At 45.8% G+C, this 19,897-nt stretch overlaps 2 protein-coding genes across 4 annotated transcripts; both read left to right on the top strand.

Moving 5' to 3' along the window:
- Positions 1-456: 456 nt before the first annotated feature.
- LOC136504707 (uncharacterized) lies at positions 457-5,645 on the top strand. Of its 3 annotated transcripts, none has more exons than XM_066499679.1 (10): positions 457-1,781; positions 1,871-1,951; positions 2,048-2,116; positions 2,235-2,312; positions 2,424-2,588; positions 3,243-3,350; positions 3,440-3,508; positions 3,592-3,654; positions 3,739-3,857; positions 4,874-5,645. In XM_066499679.1, the coding sequence occupies exons 1-10, from the start codon at positions 1,704-1,706 to the stop codon at positions 5,349-5,351; spliced, it is 1,308 nt and encodes a 435-aa protein (XP_066355776.1). In that variant the 5' UTR covers positions 457-1,703; the 3' UTR covers positions 5,352-5,645. The 3 variants fall into 3 exon arrangements, with proteins under 3 accessions (XP_066355776.1, XP_066355774.1, XP_066355775.1); XM_066499677.1 differs by having other exon boundaries at positions 468-1,781; positions 4,868-5,645; XM_066499678.1 differs by having other exon boundaries at positions 470-1,781; positions 1,871-1,955; positions 2,052-2,116; positions 4,868-5,645.
- Positions 5,646-11,272: 5,627 nt separating this feature from the next.
- Positions 11,273-13,120, top strand: LOC136505331 (uncharacterized). Its single transcript, XM_066500481.1, has one exon. It carries the CDS (start codon positions 11,816-11,818, stop codon positions 12,845-12,847), a length of 1,032 nt encoding a protein of 343 aa, XP_066356578.1. The 5' UTR covers positions 11,273-11,815; the 3' UTR covers positions 12,848-13,120.
- The last annotated feature ends 6,777 nt before the right edge of the window (positions 13,121-19,897 follow it).

The following is a 19,897-nucleotide window of genomic DNA, read 5'->3' as shown; positions in this document are numbered from 1 at the left end:
TAGAAAGTTTCCTTGCAGTTCCTCTTTCTCTCTCTCAGACCAAGAGTCAAATAAGAGCTTACATTAAATTAATGGCTGCAATGAAGTTTAACAGTTCAGTTATGAAGACCTGAAGGTTACCGATGATTGAAGCACCACTGTTACTTGGCAGCTTCTTCTGTTGCTTGTGTTGGCATCTGTTATTATTTGGCATTCTTTTTTTTCCCCTAAAAAGCGCAGGAGAACTGCGCTTCATTATATTTAGAAGAAATTATTTGGCATTCTTTGACTTGCCTATATATTTCTTTAATTCAAGTAAAAGTAGACTATATAACACTACCCCCCCCCCCCCCCCCCCCCCCTTCTTTTTTCTTCTTGAACAGACAGGAGAGCCGCATATCATTTCATTAAGAAGAAAGGTCTGAAACAGGAAGAAATACCAAACAACACTCACACAGTCAAACACCCGCAACACTCTAGAAAACTAGGGCATACTGAAAGTAAAGACCAAAAGCCAAAAGCAACATGACCAGAACTACCACACTATTGCCTGAGCCCCTCCCAAAGGCCTTCCAAGAAGCTCCAGGAGATCCTTTGCTCCGGCTGAGCACCAAAGGATGCACTCATAAGTGACTGCTTGCAACACCGTTGTAATGCTTGGAGTAGAGCCATTAAAAACACAGTCGCCCTGTACTTCCAGATTTCCCAAGCCACCAATATTGCCAGTGAATTGAACCCCTTTTTTTGTCCATTGTTACCTCTTTAACTGCCAGTGCCTGGTACCACCAGCTTTAGAATCTATGAGTTGATGGTTGGGGTGCAATGGAGGCCAATCCAATTTTCTGCAATCTGCAAAATGATGAACCAGATTTGCCAGGCGAAAACACATGAAACCAATAGGTGTTGTATGGTCTCCTCTTGATTACAGAAGGGGCAAGTAGCCGGGTGGGGAGTCCTCTTTTAGTGAGCCGGTCCGCCATTCAAGAACAGTTCTTTAATGCAAGCCAAATGAAGAACTTGCAGCGAAGAGGAGCCCAATATTTCCAAATTCGTTTCCAAGGAGCAAAGCGGATGGAACCAAGGAAAAAGGCATTGCAGGCCGACTTTGCTAGAGTAAGAACCATTCCTAGTAAGCCTCCAAACAATGCTGATTGGCATCATTCTGCTGCAGCGAGAAACCTTCCATCAAGTCCCATAAGAGATATTCTGTAAGAACCTGGACAGAGAGAGCTTCTCTTATGTCAGCTACCCAACGACGGGGCAACCAGGGTTTTGGCGACCGTACGTCGCTTGATGATCCTCTTAGGAATTTCCTAGTTGATCGTTTTTCAGTTTATTCCCAAATCTAGCTGTGTTCTGTGGCTGTGAAATTATATCTCCCATGCTGATACTTGATTCCCTTCTCTTGGCTTCATTACTACACCACAGTAATTTGGATCTGCCATTATGTTACTCTGCAAATCTTATTTGATATCAATCACAGCTGCCACATACAAAATACAAGTATGTTATCTAGATAAGATCTTGATTCATCAGTCATCACTGATCTGAGTTTTCGCCACTGAGATGCGTGGAAAAGACAGATATCTAATAACATCTTGGTGAAGATGTTCTTAGGTCCTTTGCTTTCTGCTCAAGCCAGCTTCCTTTAATTTCATTCCTCCTGAAACTATCAATCACAGGCTGCAGCACGTGTAATCCGTATCGGTTCAAGAACAGATTTTATGCTTGGCGATATTTTGCATCCTGCGATAAATTGGGCTGATAAAGAGTCTCATGTGGATCCTGATGAAATGGCCAAGGTAATGTAGAAAAAGGGTTTTCCTCGATATAAATATAGTTATCTTCTGTTAGAACTTTTGATCGTGATTTCTGTTCTGTGTACTCTCAGATTAAGTCTGCTTTTGTTGGGAAGCTGCCAGAAGATGTTAACGAGGAGTACTTGAGAAAGCTTTTTGAACAGTTCGGTGAGGTTGGTGCACCAAGATGTCTGTCACATTTTTTGCAATTTCGACTAACCAATATTACATGCAATGTTGAACAACTATGACGGATGTGCAACCAGCAGGTAGTACGGGTTGCTATCTCAAGAAGAGGACAAGGCCCAGTTGGTTTTGTTCACTTCGCCAATCGTTCAGTAAGTGTTTATCATAATTCTGAAGAGTATGTTTTCGGGCACTTAATGTGCTTGGATATTTTTTAAACAGCTGTATTGGATTGATTGCTATAAAAAAACTATATATTATCAATTACAGGAGCTTGAAAATGCTATAGAAGAAATGGATGGTAAAATGGTGAGAGGACCTAATCGAGGACCGTCTTTCAGGATCCAGGCATGAATAACAATGTTATCTGTTTGGGATTATCACTAGCTTCTTGCTGCTTGTTTGATCTTTCTACTTTGGATTTGACAAATTAATCTCATGTTTTTTTTTTCTCAATAGGTGTCAGTTGCTCGACCTGTGGCAGACAATGACAAGAAGCGATCTCGTGAAGAAGTGAGAACTAGAAGATCAAATGTATCAGGAGATAGGCAAGATTATTCTCATGGAAGATATGGACATGATTCACTTGATCGTCAAGTGAAAGCTCCAAGATTATCTAATTATGTATGTATGATAATCAACATGTTGTCTTTTCTTTTTCTTCCTTTTAATGTTAAAAACTAACAACTGAGTTTTGACTTTTGAGTAAAGATAGAACTTCCTATAATTAAATCTGAAATGACCTGAGCTACTAAGTCTTGAAATGTTCATCTTAGCTAGCCAGTGACTCAGTAGAGCTTTGGTTCACTTGTTATTTGTCACCTTCATTTTGTGGATGCTATAGTTGTTTTAGAAGTGAACTGCGCATCAGTCTGCTACCTCTAGGTGGTCTTATGATCTATTTGTCTTCTCTGTACAAATATAATATGAAGACATCAGATTCTGTATGATAGTTTGCTGCTCAACTCTGGCTTTGAAGGCTAGAAGTGCAATTATTTTACTGGAAGCTCTCCTGTTGGGTAGGTTAAATAGGCTAGAAGCACAGCCATTTCCAGTTTTTGTAGCTTGAGTTCTTGCTTATTTATGATATAACAAAACTGAGCATCAGATATCCCAGCATTGACCGTCTGAATTAGCAGTTTTCTAGTATTTGAATACATGTTTTTTTGGTAAGCATGCTTAGTTGAATGGAATAAATTTCATATTGCAGTAAGGAGAAAGGATGGTGTGTTTGTTCATGTTTGTGACAATGTTTTCTGTGTGTCTCTCTCTTATTAGGCGGCTGATGCCTCTGACCCCTATGAATCAGCTGTTAATTCATTACCTTCAGCTGTCAAGGAAGTCTTGCTTCGAATTCTACGTCTAGGAATTGGTACTCGATATGATGTAAGTGATTTGTACAGGGAGGTCTCCATTTTCCCTTTTAATGTATGAACCATGAAGCATGATGTTCTTTTCCATCTTCCTTTCTTCAGATTGACATCCATTGTGTAAAAAGCCTCAATGAGCTTCCTGAGTCATCTGATCTTGCTGTCCTTAATCAGGTATTCAGTTGTTTTACATAAATGATTTTTGAGCCCTTACCTGAACCATGTTATCATTAATCCTCACCAAGAAGCACATGCAGTTTTTGATATCGGGTGGAGATAAACGCAATAAAGGAGATTATTTTGCATCATTGATTGCTAAGGTACTACCTCACTCAATATCATCCACCTTTCCTTTTTGCTCTTTTCTCCTTTTCTTTCCTTGAATGTCTTGTTTTGACTTGCAGCACCAGGCTGAGGCCTTTGGCTTAACACATACATTGCACGGTACTACTTATTTGCCAAGAAATCCAGAAATACATAGCAAGCGATACCCAGATGAAGATTATGATTTTGTGACACCCGGGTAGGTTTGCACTCACTCCTCTCATAGTTTCTAAGGCGGTAAGGCGAGGTGTGGCGCTCCACCCCCTTCCAGACGCCTAGGCGAATTAGGCGCGCGGCGAGGCGACGCTATACACATACTGCTGTTCACAATCAGAGCCTCAGAGGCACATATAACAATGACACAGATCAATAAATTAACCTCTCTTATGCAGCAAAGTTCAGACGTCAGAGAGACAAACAGTCAAGCATATATTAATTATTCACAGCAATTAGGCAACCACATCAGAAGAGCACACCTGTGAGCTATCCATTCCAACTATCAAATTGTAACACATAAATAGGAGAAACGAGCAGAGCAGAGAAAGCAAAGTAGAGCACAGGAAGGAGCAGAGCATGGGAACGAGGCGGAGGAAGAGCAGAGGAAGAAGGGGGAGCAAGAGGAGAGCCGCAGAGCAGCAGAGGAAAGAGGAGGGGAGGACTAACTGCCAATCGCGCGCTCGCAGAGCAGAGTCGCGGTTGGGGACGGGGCCAGAGTCGGTCGCGGGGCTGCTCGCGGGTCGCGGCGGACGGAGCGGGAGTCGGTCGCGGATAGGGCTGGAGTCGCGGACGGGACGGAGTCACGCTCGCGCAGGCGGGTCGCGGACGGGCCGGACTCGCGCAGGGGCAGTCGCCTGCGCTACGCCGGCGCCGCCGCCCTCCTCTCTCTTCCTCTCTCTCCCTCTCTCAACTGACACGATGGGGATTGGGTTGGCGGGAGGTGTAGGCACGCAGCTGCTGCTTTTCCCACGCGAGCGCGCGGCGCTGCTCTTTCCTGCGTGCTTTTCCGTCCAGCGGCGTCCGCCTCAGCGAAATTGACGCCTAGGCAACGCCTTCAGCCGCGAGGGCGCGGCGACCGCGACACCCCGTTTGGAATCCCGCTCGGACGACTAGGCGACGCCTTAAAAACTATGCTCCTCTGCTCTGGCTGGCTTACTGTAAATGGTGCTTGTGGTATTCAAGCTCGGATGGTAATCTCCATTTTCCTTGCAGGAGCAGTAGATACAATTCCTCAGGCCATCATCCTTCAACATATTACGTAGACGATCCACCAGTGTCTCAGTCAAGGATTAGAAGATATGCTGAAGAAAGATCCACCATTGTAAGAAACCCAGAACCACGTCTGCGACATGACGAAATTGACATCAGAATGAACCCAGAACCAAGATTAGCGTTTGAATCAAGACACAACACTGGAAAGCATCTTGATCGAAGATACATACAAGAGCATAGTTCAAATATTGAAAGATCAGCCGAAGAAGCTGTTCTTTCTAGGGAAAGGAGATTCCTGCCTGCTGCAGGGTACAACACGGACTTAGGCTCAGATTTCCGCTCCAGGTCACCCGCTGAATATTCGGCAGAACGCCAACAAGTAAGGTTTGATCCCTTCACAGGTGAACCTTATAAGTTTGATCCCTTCACAGGGGAGCCCATCAGGCCAGATCCAAACCAGCGCCGCTCAGGAAGCTTGTACTGATCAGATTTGTTGAAGCACTATGCCAGATAAGATCATGCTCCTGAAACAAAGCTAGATCTGGATAACACTCTTCTTATCTGCCAAGTGCCTGTGTGTGATGTTGCTTCTGGCCTACAGATCATGTATCCCGAGCACCATGCATGATCCAATAATAGCATGCTTTATTTATATTTGATGAATCATCTTGGCACTGAATTGTCATAAGAACTTTTGTGCCCATGACGCTAGTTATTGTTTGGTAAAACATTCAAGAATACCTTTTTTATAGATCAATTAAAAATTCAACAACGTGAACCGGGGAAAGCCATTTTTTGGTATTTTCTTAAGGTATCAATAAAGTAGGTGTGGCAATGCAGAATTTCAACTGCTACGTATATTGCAAGCGCTATTTTACCGATTTGTCTTTACGTATTGCCAAATGTTTCATTGACTTTATAGAAGTTATTTGTTCACTTTGGATGCTGATCAAGGGACCATATGCCTTTCTCATATATACTCATCTGGAGAATGTCAACCAATATGCTGATTTGGACACATGCCCTAATGATACTACCTTCTCTTCCACTGCTTGAACGTTCACATGCCCTTGCATGATAATGCCACTTCTGCTATGCGTACCAACGAAATTTCGAGAGGAAAGTCTCAGCATCCGCAACCTTTGCGTGCTAAAATTACATACTCTGTTCATCTTAAATTATATGTCATTTTAGTATTGTCCCAAGTCAAACTTCTCAAATTCTGATCAAGTTTAAATGCATCAACTTCTATAATATCAATTTTGTTTAATTAATTTCTCATGTAATATGACTAGATGGTCCATTTGAAGTTGTAGATGTTTGATATACTATTTTTTCTCTAAAAGCTCCGTCAAGGGTAGAGGGATTTGACTTGTATAGAGCTAAAATGAACTATAATTTCAAACAGAGTAAGGGGGTGTTTAAATTCAGGGGCTAAAGTTTAGGGATGTCACATCAGGTGTCACATGTGGATGTCATGTTGAGTATTCGGATAGTAATAAAAAAACAAATTACATAAGTTCTCAGTAATCCATGAGACGAATTTATTAAGTCTAATTAATCTATCATTAGCACATGTTTACTGTAGCACCACATTGTCAAATCATGGACTAATTAGGCTTAAAAAATTCGTTTCGCAAATTAGTCTCAATCTGTGCATTTAGTTTCATAATTAGTCTATATTTAATACTCCATGCATGTGTCCAAATATTCGATGTGACAGGGAACTTTTGCCGGAGGGAAACAAACAGGGCCTAACAAATATATATATTATCCATAATGCTACTTACCAGACGTCCGGGGTGTCGGACGCAGCTCTTCCACTCATCCGCTCTCTATTAAAAAAATCCCCACTGCGCTTATCCTCCACTCATCCATTGGCTCGCTCGCCTCTCACCACCTCCATCGCATGTGTCGCCCGCTCCATCCATGGCCTGCAGCGGCGCCCTCACCCAACCCAGCGCGCGCCTTTCCCTACCCCGACGCGTGGCCATGGCTGCCTCCCTGGCCGGCGGCGGCGTCCTCACCCACCCCGGCAGCTCCTTCCCCCACCCCGGCGGTGCCCCTCGCCCCACCCTGGCGTCCTCCCCACCGGGAGCCCTCAACGCCCGCAGATTCGGCGGCTCTCTCCCCCCGCACGGGCGAGATTCATGGAGCACGAGTGAGATTCTTTAGAGGTGACACGGCGGTGTTGTAGGGAGTCGGCGGCTCTCCCCCACCCGGGCGCTATGCCCTCCCCACCCCCGGCGGCGCCCTCTCTCACCCCAGCGACCGTGCTTCCCCCACCCCGGCGGCCATGGTGCTCACCGCGCCAGGCTCTCTCTCGCCCCCTATGTTGCATATATATGTTTCAAGTGTTTCAGGCGTTTCAGATGTATGTTGCATTTGTTTCATATTGATATTGCAAAAGTAAACCGGGCAATATTGCACATGTTGCATATGTTGCAATTGTTTTCAGAGGCATGTTGCAAGAGTATGTTTCGAGTGTTTCAGATGTTTCAGAGGTATGTTCCGGATGCATGTTGCAATGGTTTTTCAAGTGTTTTCAGGTGTTTCTCTCAAGTGTTTTAGAAGCATGTTTCAAGTGTTTTAAATGTCTTTAGACGTATGTTGCAACTATTTGTATTTGGATGTTTCAAAAGTAGATCGGGTGTTGCATCTCTCCTCCCCCCCTTCTGCTACATTGTCTCTTCCGGCGTTGGCAAGGCATCCATACGAGGCCGCGGTCAGGTTCTTCTGAATCGGAGACGTCGTGCGCCCTTCCCCTTTTTGTCGCTTGGGCAGACACGGGCCCCATGTGGAGCGCGAAACGGAGTGCAACGTGCGGGCGTCCGGACGTGGGCGTCTATCCGGACGTCCGAGCGCTAGCACTTTCGATATATTATTGGTGTTGTGGATGGAATTTTTGATGATTGATGACTTGAATCAAATAAAAAAATCTTTTCAATGAAAAAACACAAGAACGACACATTTTTTTAATTGCATCCATTAAGCAGTAGGAAGTTGATGAATTGCAAGAAATATTGTTGCAAGTCAGATCAGATGCTCCATCATTTGCATTGGATTAAGATTAATGGATACACGCTGGCTTTGCATTATGGTAGGGTAACCCTCTATCATTAACCCACCGCCCAACTTGACAGTATCCTCATCACATACGGACGGACTTCTCAGACCCATTTGTGAAATTGTGAATCATGGCGATTCTCTCTACAGTAACATTCCACAAATTGCTAATCCCATCTCTATCCATATGGCACTAGCTGTTCACGTGCTATTATTCCACATAATTTCATAGCACTGTTCCCTTTGAGATAATCTCATACTCCTAATACTACATAACAGTACAAAGGATGGGCAACCAAAAAAAAGAATTCAGCCTTTATTCATATCAAAATCAACCATCTACCAGGGGAAATTATCCATAACAAAAAAAAAAAGGAAGGCATTTTGTCATGGCATAATTTAGCATGATCCAAACACTAGCCAATGCAAGTTGCCGCAGCACTCATGTACAAAGAAAACAATATAAATTTAAATTCAGCACATCCAGTCGATGCCACCAAGGAGAACATGCCCAAGGAACTTAGCCATGATGATGAGAGGTCACTGCTGCTGATTGAGTCATTGAATGGCCAAAAAAAAAAAAGTGCAAAGAGCTGGAAGAAAGCATCAGCACACTCACCCCCTAATCATCAGGGGAATACTGTACATTACAAGAAAGGCAAGCAGCTGTGGCTGTGCCCAGCAACTACTTACTCCACGCATGGATATATGTTCTGGGGCCCAGAACCCTAATAAAAACGGTTGTTATATATCATATATGCCTTTTTTTTTCTGGGAGAGGAAATGTGTTGGTTATGCTGTCATCAGCAGGGATATTGGACATGTGTGTGTGGGTTGATGCCAACGACCTGATGATCCGTGAGAAGTATGGATCACCAGCAGATGACCGACATTCGAGAGCAATATATACATGTAATGAACTAGCTACAAGATGAAAGAACTTTTTTCCCCCGAAGCATGGGCAATAGGGCTTTGTTAACATATATACTATAATACAGTTACATGATACAGACAGCTAGGTATATGCTAGACAGGACAGAAATTTCACTGCGATATGCATGATGTGCTCATCATATATGTGGTCCTGCTGGCATGCTGTGTGAGATATATGTTGTGGTTGCGTGCATTCCGGGCTCAAAAATTTCCTGAGTTGTTATAGGATAGAGGGGGGCCCCCCTATAGCTCGTGCATTGTCCCCTAATCTCCAATTAAAAGGTCTGCATATAATTGCATGTATACATACATGTCTGTTTGTGGGTGTAGTTTTGGGCATGTGATGAGCCATGCACTGAGATCCGGCCTTATGGTTGGCCTGGGTAGACTAGACCGGTAGTGTGTGCTGTGCTGGTGATGAATTGAAGCACTTGGTCATGGCGGTTGAGATCAATTGGGTTTGGACTTTAGACACAGTCTCTGCTTGCCAGCATTTCTTCTCATCTGTTTTCGCTGTCGGATTGCTTCGACATATTGTAGCAACAATCTGCTAGGTAGGTGCGTGCAATGGAGATCGATCAAACGAACACTGATGGATCAGTAACGATTGAGACAGATCGATCATGTGGTGCACCAAGTGGAGAATCCGCAACAGTATAATATACAGTGCGAGGCTTTGATCGCCGGCCAGAACAAAGAAATGGTTATTCCACAATTTTTAGAAGAGGAGGAAGCAGCTGATTAACAAGTAATAAGCCAGAAAGAAAAAGTTTAGAGGAGACGTTTTTCATTTAATAATAAGCCAAAAAGAAAAAGAAAGGGAAAGTGAGATGAGGACAGCAATGCAAGCATTGGTAGTTTGGAGGGCTTCGTGTTAAGCTTTGCCACCGCCGGATTTTACTGTGCGTGGATGAAAAATACTGTTCACTCTCTCGCAAATTCATCCAGATTCCTCCAAATTCCTTGCAGCGAACGGGCCCCCGTTCGGTGGGAGGAATTTGGAGGAATCTGGATGAATTTGTGGGAGAGTAGACAATGTTTTTCATCCGCGCATAGTAAAATCCGGCTGGTTTTGTGAGCAGCCGAACGAGCCATCAGGAGTAATCCATCCACTGAATGCATGTGTCCAACCACTCTTTTCCTGACCCAACTAATCTGCAATCACCTTCCTACCCAACAAACCAACGCCTTCCTCATTGATAGTACTCCGTACAACTGTAGACGACCTCGCCATCCAGGTCAACGCAACAGTGCAAGTGTACATTGCATTTCATTCCATCTCTTTGAGTCCCAGCTCAACAATCCCTCTGGTCAGACATCTAGTCTATTTCATATTTTCACATAGAGTGAGAGTGAGAGCAGTCAGAGTGACGAAGTGACGCCACCAATGCAAGTCCAAATGCATGCACTGTGCATTTCTTGAACAGCAGTTCTGTCCGTCAGTTAACTGTACAAGCACTTTCGCTTTGAGTGCAGAGGCGGCTGCACAAAACCAAAGTCAAAACCACTGTTTGCCCTTTATTTTAGTTACCAAAAAAAAATTATGAGAGGAATGACGAATGGATTTAGGAGCGTTTGGTGGCTGCTGTGTCCTTTTGCGCTGCGGTTCGTACAATCGTACACGAACAGCTTAGCTAATAGCTGCCCCTAATTGCTGGTGGATCGGGATCGCCCGCGGCCCGCCCTCTTTGGATGATGAACAAGAAACAATCGTTTGGCAACAGACAAGCTAGGAGGCCCCTTAATGGCGACAACTCTCTCGCCGAGCAAAGCTATGGACCTGCCAGTAGTGCAGTCACCCGTGAATTTCTGTCAGATAATGCCAGTGGTGAAATGGACATCGCAGAAATCCTGCGAAGTGCTTGGAGCAATTCTCCTTTACTTAAAAAAAAAAAAGATAAGCCAATCACATATACAGTGCCTGATGACTCTGTCTGAAGCAACTTCCATTCAAAGTGAAGCACACGAGAGACGCAGTGAAAGCAACCCACCTCGCACCCATCCAATTCTGACCCGACCTTCCCGCTGAAGAATGGTCAGACAGAACTAACTGTCAGTCAGCTCTTCAGTGAATTCGGTATGGTACCTGCTCTGCTGCTCTGCTTCCCTTCCACCATTTCCTGCCCGATTCCGTCGCTGTCTGCAACCAGCAGGCGTATATCCTCTCTTCGATCTCTGCATCCTCTGTTGTGTATACATACATACATATATGCAAATATGTATATATATATATATATATATATATATATATATATATATATATATATATATATATATATATATATATATATATATATATATATATATATGATCTGCCTTTGAGTGGGATATGATCCAAGCAACACCTTCGTCGCACCAGCCTCCAGCTCTCTAGCCTGCGCCCAGAACGCCTTGTACCCGACGACACCTACAATGTTTGCAACGTCTCATCGTCGTCTCTTCTGGCCTGCTCACTCGTACACCAATCCATATAATGGTGTTTGGTGCTAGTCTAGTAGATGTTACCGAGACGAGATGAATTTCAGGCAGATTTTTCTATTCATTTCTGCTCCATCCAATCGCTTGCTTCGTCTCCAGTTCTCCTGCTACCTGCCGTGCCACGCCACCTCGGACCTCACTCCTCTCCTCTGCAGCTCTGCTCCTCCATATTAATAAGAGGCCCGCCCTCCAGCCCGGCCACCTCTCGCCGTGCTCGTCTTTACCGGGTCAGTGCCGCCGTCAGTAGCAGAGCAGTAGGTGGTCAGTCAATCATCTGCTCGTCCATTCGATCGAGCTTTCCTGCTCTCGACCGGCCAACCATCCACCGGCGGGCGCACAGCCAAGCAATCCCGCCGCCATAAAGGCGAGCGCGAGTACACACTGTTGCATTGCTGATTGCTCTGTCTCCTCCGCCTCGTCTCGCTTGCTGAGCAAGAAGAAGAAGAAGAAGCAGAGAGGTTGTGTTGCGCCATGAGGAGAGCAGGGCTAGCGCGTGCCGCCGGTCACGGCGCGGCGACGGCGGCGGGGCGGGCGACAAGGGTGATGCGGGCCGCGGTGTCCACGTTCTTCGCGGGGTACCACTGCTTCACCTCCGTGGCGGCGCTGCTGGCGCTGCCGTTCTCGGCGGCGGTGCTGGCGTCCGAGGCGATGATGGTGCCGTCGTCGGGGATCCTGCGCGCGGTGGCGGCGCGGCTCCGCGCCGTGTTCGCCGCCGCGGGGTTCCCGCCTTCCCCCTTCTTCGCGCTGCTCGAGGCCAAGCTGTCGCAGACCGTCTTCACGTTCGCCGCCACGCTCCCGTTCGCGCTCACCTTCCTGCTCCTCGCCAAGGCCTGCGTCGCAGCAATGCTCCGGGACGACGGCGGCGGCGGCGCGTCGCCGTCTCGGCGGCGGCACCAGCACCTGCGGATCTTCGCGCTCCCGCCGTGCGGGGCCGTCGCGCGCGCGTACCCGGCGGTGGTGGCCACGCGCCTGCTCAACGCGTTCCTCATGCTCTCCGCCAACGCCGCGGTGTTCTCGCTGCTGCTGCTGGCGTTCGGCGCCGCCGACCTGCTGGGCCTCACCTCCCACGTCTGGACGCTGGCGCTGTCCGCCGCGGGCGCCATCGTCTACTCGCTGGCCGTCGGCGTGGCCACCGTGGTCTGCAACCTCGCCGTGGTCGTGGCCGCCACGGAGCCCGGGTGCGCGGGCCACGCCGCGGTGCTCAGGGCCTGCGTGGCGATCAGGGGGCGGGTGTCCACGGCGCTGGCGCTGGCGCTGCCCACCAACCTCGGCATGGCGGCGGCCGAGGCGCTGTTCGGGCTCCGCGTCGTCGCGCAGCGGCGGAGGGACGGGAGGCTCGCGCCGGGCGTCGCCGGCGAGGCCTTCTCGATCGCCTATATCCACGCCATCTGCGTCGTGCTGGAGATCATCGTCAGCTGCATGTTGTACAGGAGCTGCAAGAGGAGTGAAGCCGACGAGCTCAGAGAGCTCGAACCAGAGGAGAAGGGCGACCTCCAGGCTTGATCACCTCTCAGCTCTCAACTTCAGCTTCAGTCTGGTGCATGCACAAATGTCTTTCTGTGAAGCAAATCAAGCAATAGGATCAGATCATAGGGTACAGAACTGATCCAGAGAAATATAGTAGTAAGCCGAGATAGATTTCTGCAAAAATGTTTCTTTTTTTATGCAAAGAAAATGGTAAAAATCGAGTTCAAATAAACGGTTATCTTGTACAGAAGGATCTTCAACTGAAATAAGAAAGCAGGGGATTGGAGATTGTTTGGGGTTGTTACAACTTACAGGAAAAATAGGAGAATTATAGACTTAGCAAATTTCATATATTCTGTTCTCTGGGTGACATTGGTAGCTTCAGAAACTTGTGGGCAATGTGAGTGCCACCAGCATCTCAAAGAAGCAATTTCAGTCCATAGCATCTAGACCCAAGCAGCCCCTCAGATCTATTTATTCCATTTCTGATTTTGAACAAAAAAGCATGCTGTCAGGTTGAGATGGCACAGGGTCATAAGATTTTTTTTTATTTTTTATTTTTAAAAATAGTGGTTTCCCCTGCTTTTGTATTTCAAAAACCATAACAGAGTCTTAGGTTCCACGTTTTGGCGCGTCCGCCTTACAAGTTCAGCCTCAAGGCAACCTAACAGGAACGCTCAACAGGTTACTTTCTACAGAAAACTCTTGCTCATGCCGAGCTGAAATCACAGCGCTGGAAGCCATAGCCATATGCTGAGCATCCAATGGAGCCGACCCTGATGACGATCCCTGGTAGATCCACGTTAGTTGAGGTGGCAATGACGCTCTTGCTTCCAGTTGTCTGACCACCTCCTCGACGCGCTCTCCCATCTCTTGTTGCAGCATAGGCAGCCACCTTCTTAACATCCTTGTGATCTTGAGTAGCGCACCTTTCAGACCCCTCCATATAAATCCCTGAAAACAAAGATCAAAAGGTAACCAATGGTTGGACAAACCCTTAGTGTGTAATAAGCCTTTGTAACCTTCAAACCTCTTGCAGCCTAGGCTGGGGGGGGGGGGGGGGGGGGGGGGGGGTAGAACGCTTCTCACGCTTGTAATATTTGTTTGCTAACTCTTCCCTTATCATAAATCAAAGATGGGGGTAACCAGATTTTTCAAAAAAAATGACAGCTGATGAAGCCACCGATTTAGGAGTAGAGTATGAGAGTGAAACAAGTGATGAGGTTACATCCTAGGTCTAGTTAGGGTTGAACGCATACTAGTCGCGCAATTGCGCAGACACCCAACAAACTATATATTAATATAGAAGAATGATTAAACCAAGGTATATGTGCATGACATGTATATACCACCAAATGGTAAGTCTTGGTTTTACTCGATTTCTAAGCTGCTTTGGTAGTTTCAGAGGAGGGACATACACAACAATTTGATTTATAATTTACCAAGAATTCACGACGGGCCTCCAGCCTAAGCTCCTCGGAGGCACTCCAAGTTCAAATCCCCACGTGGACGAATTTCTGTGCTGGGTTAAAAAAAAAAACCCCCTCATTGGTATTGCCAGGTTTGAGGGGGGGGGGGGGGGGGGGGGGGGGGGGGTTGTTAAAAAAAATTGCAACCACAAGAAGTTACACTGTCGTCCACCGCCCAAACTAGCTAGTCGCCCAAAATTGATGTATAAGGGGAGAGAATTCCTTATTTGACACCGGGAAAATGAGTCGTTTCTTTCTTGGCCCTGAAATTTTCTTCGTTCCCTATTGGACACTCACTTCAACTTTCATTCCTAATTTGACACTACCGTCAAATCTGTTAGCTAACGGTGTTAACTGGCTGTTAAAAAGACGTTTTTGCCCCTAGAAAAAAAAACGGCGAAGCAAATTTGAGAGGAAAAAAAAACCTGCGCCTTTTTTTCAGCTGGGCGCATGCATCAGAGGCAGGCGCAGGTTTTTTTTTCCTCTCAAATTTGCTTCGCCGCTTTTTTTTCTAGGGGCAAAAACGTCTTTTTAACAGCCAGTTAACACCGTTAGCTAACGGATTTGACGGTAGTGTCAAATTAGGGATGAAAGTTGAAGTGAGTGTCAAATAGGGAACGAAGAAAATTTCAGGACCAAGAAAGGAACGACTCATTTTCCCAGTGTCAAATAAGGAATTCTCTCTTATAAGGGTGAGCCTAGGAATATCATAGCACAACTTGAACTCTATCCTATAACACAAGTCCAGTTATAACCAATTCGTACATATATTCAACAGAAAACGAATACACATGATAAAATATACACTGTCACTCATCCATTGGTTGGTCAGGAAACTATGTTGTAAGTGAAGGATGATTATCTATCAATAAACCCTTTGTTTTATTAGACAAAGATTTTTTTTCCAGAGTAATATCAGTTCTCAAATAACAGAACTCAGTATTCTCCAATACTTGAAATTGGCAGGTCTTCCAAAATCTTTAGACTTGAGGACAAAGAAGCATGCCAGTGCAGAGAAGGCACGTGGGCCAGAGAAGCTAACTGAGGTTAACTGAATATGGGCCTAACACGCATGCTCCCTCGGCCCAACTTCTCCGGTCCATTAATTAATCTAGAGAATATATAACAGAACTCAGTAATCTCAATTCTCAAATACTTGAAATTGGAATCTTTAAGAGTTGAGGACAAAGAAGAGCATGGCAATGCAGAGAGAAGACTCGTGGGCCAGAGAAGCTAACTGTGTGCTTAACTTAATATGGGCCTAACATGCTCCCTCGGCCCAACTTCTCCGGTCCATCAATAAATCTAGAGAATATATAGCCCGGATGCAAGTTTTTGAATAGTAAAGAGAAAAAGGAAAGGAAACTCTGAGACAGAGAGGAAACGATGCGTTGGATATACCTTCATCTTCATGTGCTTGTATCTCAAGAAATCTTCGGAGAGAGAGGAAACGATGCGTTGGACCTATGGCCCCGTTCGGCTAGTAGAATTTTGACTGAAACTGGCTGAAAAACACTGTTCTGGCTGAATTGATGTGAGAGAAAAACGTTGTCCTGACTGAAAAAAGTAGTCGAACAAGCCGAATATGGGGTAAGCCGAATATGGAGTAAGCCGATATCGTGTTATGGAGGGGTGATGAAATGAGTTGAATTGGCCGGATAGAAAGAGTAGCTCATTATCTTTGGGCCTAAATTGGAAGGACGACAGAACCTTGCTGCGTAATTGAAATTATAGATCGCGAGGAGGGCAGCGATATTATGATTTTGTTTCTCTATTGGACATTTGGAATGTACATATTATAATACTCCTAGAAAAAAAAAGAAATACGTTGTTCTTGGTCACGCCATTGCGACTTTCTGACCATGTTTCAGAGATGCACATATAACACATGTGGTACAATGTACAAATGAACAAGAGGGAACAACTATATACTTCACTGACGCCTGCTAACGGGGCAAAAACCGCCCCAAACCCACCCCGCTCCACAGCATATGAGGCAGCTCTCCAAACCCAACCCGACCCGAAAAATATTAATTAACCTGCCCCAAAATTCTCAGACGACGGCAACAAGTGGCGGAATCAACAACTTTAATTAAGGGGGCCGAACAAACATAATGACACCTCGTATGTGAAAATTATATACATAAGTGTACATCTCAACAAATTTTTCTACGCTTCTACATATGTACTTAGCGTTCATAACAAAAAATCATAATATTTTGATAAAAGTATGAGTCAAAATAGGCAAAATATGCTTTGTATTATAATATTTATAAGACTATAAAAATATGAGTTAAAATAGGCAAAATTTGTATTGTAATATTTCTATGCTTCTATAGTGTATGGAGCCGGAGGTCGGGCGCAGCGCGATGACTGCTGACCCTGCAGGCGCCGGATCCAGTCCACCTCAATCAACGAGGTCAAAGAGAAGGAGCCATGGGACGAGTTGTGCCTTGGTGGCGAGGCTACGGAGGGAGGCGGATGCGGCCTCCAGTAGCCGTGTGAGGGTGTCCGACAGGAGGGGGCAGCACATGGTGGTGGGCTGGCGGCAGATCAGGAGGAGGGGAGCGCCTTGTCGGGGTTGCTAGAGGGCAGATGATCTATGCGAGGTGGCGCCGGCGTGGAGCTAGAGCATGCGGCAAGGTGCAAAAGCATGGTGGCCGCGGGAGGAACAAGATTCGGGACATCCTGCGGCTACAACATCTGCTCAAGAAGTCGAAGAACCTGGCCATGGTGACGTTGCAGGCGCTCGGCAACAAGGGCGTCCAGCGACGGCAGGGAACAGCGTGCCAAGGGGCTTCTTCGCGATGTACGTCGGCACGCAGAGTATAACCCATTCCAACCCGCCCAACCCGTATTTCATGTTAACCCGGCCCGCCCCGCCCCAACCCATGTGATACTAAAACCCTACTCCACCCATCCAAATGAACTCCACAGCAACACCCGACCCATAAAACCCATTCTCGCCCACCCCATGTTAACGCATGTTAACCTTAGTGACTAACGCATCGATACGGGGACAAATACAACAATTACACGAGAGATGCAACATCACACCAGAGTTGTTAAGATAAGGCAAATCCACATAACAGCAACCTTACCTACATACCACATGTTCCCAGTTCCCACTAAGGTTACTGTTTGTTTGGACGGCCCCATCCAATATCTGCGGCCCATTGGAAGTTGGTTGGGCTGCATATTTGAACTAAATAACAAGAGACTCTAGAGGGGATGATCGGAAGACACCGTGTCTGCTCATTTTCATCCTTTGACGTTGCTAAAAAAAAAGCATCCTTTGACTGTCGTCCGAGGCTCAATTTTATTCCTGAAATTTCAAAACAAACATTCAAATCCTCAAAGTCTATTTTTGGTCCCAGTTTCATCCCAGGACCATCAAATTAAAGTGACCATTTCAGTCATTAATCTTTACATTTTAAGCTTACTTTTATTCATGAACTATCAAAGTGTGTTTCAGTATCCTTTTCTTTTCGGCTCAACATTCAACTCTCACCCTACATGGAACACCGCACCATCATACCTGGTCAACTCCAGCACTGTCCGCGATTATAGAGATAAAAAATGTTCAAATAAAAATATCATTAGTGGATGGCTTAAAAACTCTTTAGCGACCATTAATAATTCTAATGCGTTATTTTAAATGTTACCTTGTAATGGTACCATTTAGTATCTTCGGAACATACTAAACAACAATAGATCTATAAATTTTTTCCATAGTTATTTCTAGGGTTAGGCTCAACTAACAACTGATTGCGGAAAAATGATATAGTATTGTCCATGAGCTAAAAATAATATTTAGTTATTGAAATGAAAAAAATAACCAATTATTTATATTTGAGGATATTTGTATCCATATTTATATGTATATTAATTTTAAACATGGATAAAATGTGTGTGCTATCCGATGACACTAAGGACAATAATACCTAATGATGACCATCCATCTCGAATCACAGATGGTCCTAGAATTAACTAGGTGCGACATATCATGGTGATCGACATAGGACGAGGGACGACCGTTGAGCCAAAAAGAAAAGTTTAAGCACTAAAATACACTTTGATAGTTCATGGATGAAACTGAGCTCAAAATACAAACTTAACTTTACAGACTAAAACAGTCACTTCGATAATTTCAAGATAAAACTAAGATTAGAAGAAAAAATTGAGAACTAACATAATCATTTTAAAAGTTTAGAACAAAATTGAGTCCCGAACGTACGATAGTTATTAAGGACGAAAATGAATGCTACGCCGTAGAAGCACCTAAAAATTAAGCCTCACTCGATCAAGGCCACTAAACACGAGCACACAACAAACAAGCATAAGTACTATTTCAGAAACGCAAGGCCACCGAGGGCAAACACCAGGACGAGCGGCAAGAGGGAGACCCACAGCACCGTGTTGCCGGCGGTGTGCCAGCCTCCGTCTCCGTCCACGTCGTCGCGCGGCACCACCCAGAAACCCAACGACGCCTCCGCCAGACCAAAGATCACTACGGCGCTGAGGATGCCGTAGTACAAGCACCCCGGCGCACTGCCGTGCAGGCGGAGGAAGATGCCTGCCGGAGCCTTGAAAATGATGAGCGCGAGCGCGGCGGCGCTCAGGACGACGCCGAAGGAGATCAGCGCCACCGGCAGCCTCGCCGGATTGAGCCTGGCCTCGGCGACCAGCTCCAGCAATGCACCCGGGAACGCCATTTCATTCGCTATTGTTGCGTGGATTATATGTTCCGTGTGTGTGGGTGTGGATGGGGGGGGGGGGGGGGGGGGGGGGGGAGAGAGAGAGAGAGAGAGAGAGAGAGAGTGAGAGATCAGGAGCTAGCCTGGTAGTGGTAGAGCTACGGCTAATGCCTGTATATATAGCAGCGACTGGCCAGTGGGGAAGAACGAGAGGAAAGAAACATTCCGTGTGTCACTCCTGTCATTTCCATGCGTATATAATAAAATATGCAGGCAGGTATGTTCTCTGTCTTTTCATTTTATTTGAGGCATGTAGAGCCATGTGTCACTCCACCTACGATGTCTCAACATAGCAGGTCCCAAGCCCTCATAAAGAAGGAGGATTGTGATAGGCGTGGCGAACCAATGTTAAATCTAGCCATTCTAATAGAGATGAAACCCAAAAGAAAACCGTTAGGGCGTAACCCTCTTAGCGACGTGCCATATCGGAACCCGGGTACGGTGTTAAATGGGCAAGGGCCGGGTCGGCACCCCCTTGGTGATGTGACGTGTCGCGATCTGAGAATGGTGTTAAGTGAGCAAGGATCGGGTCGTCGCTTCCTTAGTGGCGCGCTACATCGGCGCCCGGGTGTAGTGAAAAATGAGCAAAGGTCTTCACATCTAAATCGACGGGTGCGAAGGGTAAGTAAGCTAGTCGAACCAACTATGATCTGTTTAGGTAGTTGGAATGTAGGGTCGCTTACAGGTAAGCTAAGAGAATTAGTTGATACCGTCACTAGAAGGCATGTAAATATATTATACGTTCAAAAGACTAAATGGAAGGGTCAGAAGGCAAAGGAGGTGGACAATACAGGTTTCAAGCTTTGGTACATAGGGACAGTCACGAATAGAAATAGAGTAGGAGTTTTGATTGATAAGAA

This window comes from Miscanthus floridulus, chromosome 14 (genome assembly GCF_019320115.1).
Source record: "Miscanthus floridulus cultivar M001 chromosome 14, ASM1932011v1, whole genome shotgun sequence".
NCBI lineage: Eukaryota > Viridiplantae > Streptophyta > Magnoliopsida > Poales > Poaceae > Miscanthus > Miscanthus floridulus.
The sequence above is the reverse complement of the archived record's forward strand: the minus strand, read 5'-3'. Positions and strand labels throughout refer to the sequence as shown.